This window comes from Balaenoptera musculus, chromosome 16 (assembly GCF_009873245.2).
Source record: "Balaenoptera musculus isolate JJ_BM4_2016_0621 chromosome 16, mBalMus1.pri.v3, whole genome shotgun sequence".
NCBI lineage: Eukaryota > Metazoa > Chordata > Mammalia > Artiodactyla > Balaenopteridae > Balaenoptera > Balaenoptera musculus.
Window position 1 is genome coordinate 13,702,933 of NC_045800.1, and position 6,000 is coordinate 13,708,932.

At 49.7% G+C, this 6,000-nt stretch overlaps 1 protein-coding gene across 1 annotated transcript in view; it reads right to left on the reverse strand.

The window, feature by feature from the left end:
- SLC18A2 (solute carrier family 18 member A2) overlaps window positions 1–5,537 on the reverse strand; it is a 35,220-nt gene extending 29,683 nt beyond the window's left edge. The window contains exons 1-2 of the mRNA XM_036828185.1: window positions 5,401–5,537; window positions 3,626–3,977 (exon numbers count right to left, since the gene is read on the reverse strand). Coding sequence (XP_036684080.1) covers window positions 3,626–3,977; window positions 5,401–5,521 — 473 coding nt within the window. The 5' untranslated portion in view covers window positions 5,522–5,537. The remainder of the gene's footprint in view (window positions 1–3,625; window positions 3,978–5,400) is intronic.
- Window positions 5,538–6,000: the final 463 nt, after the last annotated feature.

Sequence of the window (6,000 nt, forward strand, 5' to 3'; positions counted from 1 at the left end):
ATGTCTAAAATCCACTTGCCGGGCCAAAAGACAACAGGTGTTACTAGTATAAGTCCTTCTACCCCCTTTTACTCACAACTGCAATCACGAAATTAATAGTTAAACTGGAACTATAAAATAAGGCACACAAGCCTCAAAGATGGCAATTAGATCAAGCAAGGCACCCACAGGCTTTGGAAAGTGCGTTACTGGACATGTGATCACCACACTCGCCAAAATCAAAAGGTCCTTTGCTCCCTATCTGGTCACATATTATTCAGTAAAAATATAATTCCCAAAGAGTAAATGAAACAGGAATTACTTGTATCACATTAACAGCCAAATGAGCATTTAAATGCTTCCCAAGAATTGTCATTTTTTATTCTCAGGGTTTGGCATGAGATCTTATCCAATATTTAAAACAGACAGGCAGCCTGCGTCCTGTGTCACCACAAAGCCACTCACTCAGCAGCAACGTGACCATGAATTATGGGGCCCCAGGTTGTAACATGGGGGTTCGGATTATGACCTGTGTGATGTTGGGTGTCTCATTTCAGAGTGAGTCCCACTTACGGCAAGAAGGTTTAGAAAGGAGCGGCTCCAACCAGCCTGTCTCTAAGGAGCTCCCCTCACATCTTTGGGGATGCAGGAGGCCTTTCTTTTCCCCACTATCAGAAGCACTGCAGAGACACTGGGAAGTTGGATCAGCTCACATCACGGACTGGAAAGAGATATTTTTCTAGGGCCAGGGAGGTGAGGGAGGATCCATTTCCCAAAAATCAGGCTGATTTTTCCTAAACTCCCTCCCATTGAATAAAAATAGCACCCAACAACTTACTGTTTGGACCTTCCCTCATTCAGCCTGGCACAACAAGGGAGAGCCCAAGTAGATGCAAAAAAGACAGATTTTGACCTGCATTGTTTACATTTCGTAGCCAAAGGTACAAACTGTGTAACAGTAAGCAGATGGAAAGAACGGGAGGGAAGGAAGGAAGCCATTGGCCAGACTCTGGACAAATGCTTTCTCCTCCTGAGTAGCAAACCCTTTTGCCTATAAAATACTAAGATGGACCCAAAAGCTTTTGCTAAAGTCTCCTCAAGATCTGATGCTTCATGTTTTAACTACTCTTTAACCAGAAACATATTAACCAAGTGTAAAATGCTACTGTAAACTCACTTCTTTACAACACTGAAAATGTGAGTCACACGTCTTGTTGGTAATTGCGGATGTGATTGGCACAAATTACATCAGAAGGCTATTTGCAATGGCTCACAAGGAAAGAGTCTGTAAAGGGAAATGTATTTATCACTTCTCTGAGCAGAGCCGTGGAGTGCCCAGAAATGCTGAAAGTCCCCAAATTCATATCTACTGGGCTTGGAAAATATTAGAAAAAAATTACTTATCATGATCATTTTGGAGGGACAACAGAGTGTGTTGTCCTACATCAATATTAAAACTTGTTTGCATTTCCACATGACAAGGCAGTGCTAGAAGATGAAGATTACTTTGAAATTTGCTGGAGAGCTGGGAGAAATCAGCTAGGGATTAAAATTTTGCCCTCAATAAGTTCCAAAGTGGATTACGCATCATACCAATAGACTAAATCTCACAGGTCACTACAGGAAATTAGTTTTCTCTTGGCAGATAATTTTTTGGGAGCCCCAAACATGAGCCTTAGGTGGCTGCAATGTCAAAGCGTTTGGAGTATCTACTAGGGGAAAGGTCTCACTGGTTTTAAACAAGCTGCTGCCCGGTAGCATAAGCGAAGCATTAAAAACAAGAATGGGATTTTTTTGTAAGCTTTTCATTTGCCATTTACGTTTGGAAGATTGGAACACACATCATTTCAGCCGAGTTTCTAAGTATTACACTGTACAGCTAGTGACATTCACGTCCAAGTGATTGGCAAGGCGTTATTACAATAATGTCCTCAATTTTCCCATAGAGTATTTGAGCTGTTTGCTTTCTCAGAATACAAAACCCTGAGCTGTTTTCTGTAATTATACCAGATGCATTTTAAGAAGCGCTCTTAGGCTTGAGAAAAGAAAGAAAACCCTGTAACTACGAAGGTCTGTTTGGTTTTCCTCCTGAAGAACAGAGGAACCGCCGAACGTCACCGCGATAATGGTGCCTCTTGGTGGGCTCCCAGTCAGCCTAGCGTCCTGCGTTAACTTGCTCGGCATTTTATGCAGCAGCCTGATAACACTACACAGCAAACTGCAGGCTGGATGTGGCCTGGGATGGTTAAAATGGATTCAGTGGCCCTACTCGGCGCAGAAAATCGAATCACAGAAGTTGAAAATGTGCTTCCATCGGACTCACCATGAGTACGTTACCAGCAACCTGCGTGCCAGAGGACAGCTCGTGCGGAGGAGGGCGGGTCCCCTCTTTGAGCCCCTGCCAACGCCCCAGGCCTCCCACCCCGCCAAGTGGGCCCCGCTCTGAGAAGGGTCCCCTGCTTGGTTTAACGCTTGTTGTTGCCATCTTGAAATACTTAATAATATTTCAATAAAAGGTCCGGCCAGCCCTGCTCCACCTTTCCCAAGGCCAAAGCCTGGTAAATGTACAGGCCTCCCTGCTCCCAGCCTGCAGGGGGTGCTGGGCTGACTGGCTTAAAACTGTGCTCAGCTCCCTGACTGCAGCTTGGCTTCGGAACCTCTAGTGGGTCCCAAGTGCCCCCCAAACAAGCCCCACTCCTCTCTCATCTAGCATATGGGGCCTCTTATAGCTCAGCCCCGCCGGGTCCCCCCAGCCCCACCCTCCTCAGTTCACCCCGCCCCCTCTTTTATTCTCTTTTTTTCTCTAGTCCTTGTCTTGGTTCCTGCTACTAGGCCTGGTTCACAGGTAGGACTCTGGGCACTGCCGCATTTTTCACACTGCTGCCTTTGGGGTCACACTGTTATATAGCGGCCCCCCACCACCACTCACACTCTACCAGCTCCCACTCTTTGCAGCTGACACCTCCTCCCCTCCTCTGCAAGCCCCCTGTCCTGTACTGGGAGCCCCCATATATCAGGCAGAGCTGGCCCACCTCAGCTGTAGAAGAGCAAATACTTGCTGGATGGCCACCAGCAATGGAAATGTGAACAGTTATTCAAAGTAATGTGGGTCCCAAAAGACTCCAGAACATTGAGATTAATATAGAGCTAGTTTGGGCAGCTTGAATTATCCAGAAAAAAAAGCCTCTTCCCTTTGTGCACGTGGATGCAGCTTAGCAAGTGGCAGGGGAAGAACTGGTACACTGCCTAGGACCTCGGGGTCAGCGAGATGTTTCACATACACAGCAGGACTACAGCTTATGTGCCACGTTCCCCACCTGGCCATCCCCACGAGCACTGACCACGCCAGCCCTGAAGGAAACCACCTCAGCTGTCTAATAGGAAGCTCATGACCAGAGGTGCAAGAGACGAGAAAGCCACATGGCACATACAATCCCCCAAGGATGGCCATGGTGGCAATGAAAAGGAAGACCAAATGGGAAATCGTGATTGAGTAAGGACAGAAACATAAGGCGAAGGAGACTGGCTTTTTCCCCAGCTTTGGTTTTCCAGATTCTGATCAATGAATGAGAAGCAAAAATCCCAGGGGGAAGTGATCTGGAACAATATAAATATCACACTTTTTGACCAAAATGATATAACCCACCTGTTGGTCAACAGTCCTATGAACGGGTTGGTGAGGAGCTGGACGGTGGCTTTCGAGGCAAACAACAGGCCGACCTGCACGTTCTCATTCAGGAGGTCTTTGTCTCCACTGGGACAGTCGGAAGGGGCGGTGGACCTGTTAGTCACTGTGCGCTGCGTGGTGGCCTCATGCAGCAGCGCCCCCTGAAGGTGGCCGGTGCTATTGCCGGCAACCACGGTGGAGTTGTCATAATAGGAGAAGATGTTCTGGAAGCCGCCGACGGTGGAGGCTTTGAGCACTGGCTTGGCAGTCTGGATTTCTATAGCATCTTTCTCATGCTCGATGCTGTACAAGTAACTTGGGATGATGGGGACTGGGAACAAGAGCAGGAGAGTGGTGATTACACTGAAACCCTGCCCGGGACCAAAGCCAGCAAAACCACGGTCTCGTCAAACGCTAAATGAGGCCCAGACAAGTGGCATGTCTGCCTCGGGAATGGGACCTCCACGCCGACATTGAACAACTTCACGTTGCTCAGCTCTGCGAACAAAGCCCCAGAGGCTGTGAGAGCTCTCAGGGCCAGCTACTGTGCAGACCTGACCCGCCCCAGAGATCCCTGTTCTTTGTGGGCTTTCCCATTACAGGGCTCCTTCACAGGAATATTTTAGGAAAGCAAGATTCGGTCTGAAGTCTAATCAGTGCTGACCTGGGGTCAACCAGTGCTTCTCAGAAAGAGGCTAGAAAGACCTTTAAGTGAATGAATCAAGGAAACAGAAAGCTAAATTTCATTAGGTGTCTTAGAAAAGAATAAACCTGCAGGAAGTAATAATTCGGAAATTCTGCAGCAGGCCCACTTCATCTTTCCCTTACTTGAGTGGGAAGCTTCAATGTTTCATACAACCTGGAAGATTTGAGACTTCTTGAGACTTTCGGAGAGGAAAAGAAAAACTGATGTACTGGAAGCTTTGGGCATGTGCATCACAGAGCATTCAAGACAAAGGAGGCCTCGGGCCCTTGTTACTGAACTCAGATGAGCACCCCACCCCCAGCCCCAGCCCCAGCTCTGATATTCCTGGAAGTGAAACCCTGACTGTGTGATGTTCTGAAAACCATCGAGAGAGAACTTTAAATGGAGAGAAGGGAAACAACCCTTTAAAAAATCATTTTTTATTCATTAAAAATTGGGATTTTTTTAAGGAAAAGCATGTCAAATCTGTTGCTGTTAATGGTGCTAATTAAGAGAACTGGATGTCAATTATTTAGTTTTTCAAAAATCCATTACAGGAAAAAGATGAAAACCAATGCTGTTAAAATTGCTCTTGATGTGGGTCCTGTAACATCTCCATGTCAAGTCATTTGTGGAATCACTACCTTTAAATGTCCCTTCCTTTTATGGAGGGAGGGATTTTGACCTGTTCCCTGAGGTGATAGACCACATTATTGACCCACCTTTCCGGGTAGCGTAATATATAATAATTATTATAACATTATTTTGAATCCTGGGAATTGCTCCTCCTTAACAGATTTTTTTTTTTTTAATCGTGTTGAAAGTGACAAGGGGAAGCAGGAAATTATCAGGAGGAAACATAAGTTCTGGGTTTTATCTGCTGTCACATTTTTTGACCGGACCGCCAGGAAAACGAAGCCACAAACACGGCTACTAGCCTAGACGAGGCAGTCTTGGGGAATGTATTTTTGCAAAACGTGTTCTCCAACTTTCCCGAACCGCGCTCGGGTAAGCGGGGCGCCCTGGGAAGAGGTACCCGGGGAGGGGGGGACGCCCGGTCCGTACGTACCCACGACGGTGAGCAGCATGTTGTCCAGCAGCAGCGCGAGGAACACGATGAACAGGATGAGCTTCCGCGAGTGACGGCTCTCCTGCAGCCAGCGGAGCAGTGCCAGGTCGCTCAGGGCCATGGCTCCGGGGCTCGGCTGCGGGCGCGGCGCGCGGTCGGTCAGGGGCTCTGCCGGGCTGGGGGCTCCCCCAACCCCAGGGCCCAGACTTCGCCCGGCCCGGCCGCCGAAGGGGCGCTCGGGGAGCGGCGCGCACCGGGCGGCGCCGGATGGTCCCTGGCGTCCCACCCTCGGCTTACCTTCGGCGAGCGCGTTCTCACCGGCACCTGCGCTCCTTGTTAATAACGCCCGCGAACGCCGTCTGGGCCCGATCCTGGGGGCCGCCCGGCTCTCCGCCGCCCCCGCGGGTCCCACTTCACCCGCTGCGCGCTCTGAAAGTGCCGCGGGACCCCTGCGCACCGTGCGTCCTGCGCCCCGGGTTTCCCGGGACGCCCTGGAGCCCCGTGCGCGGCGCCTCGGGGGGCTTCCCCCGCCCTCGGCCGGGCCCCGCTCTCCCCCGCGCCCCGGGCGGCTATCCGTCCCCAGCGCCGAGCCCCGCGGGC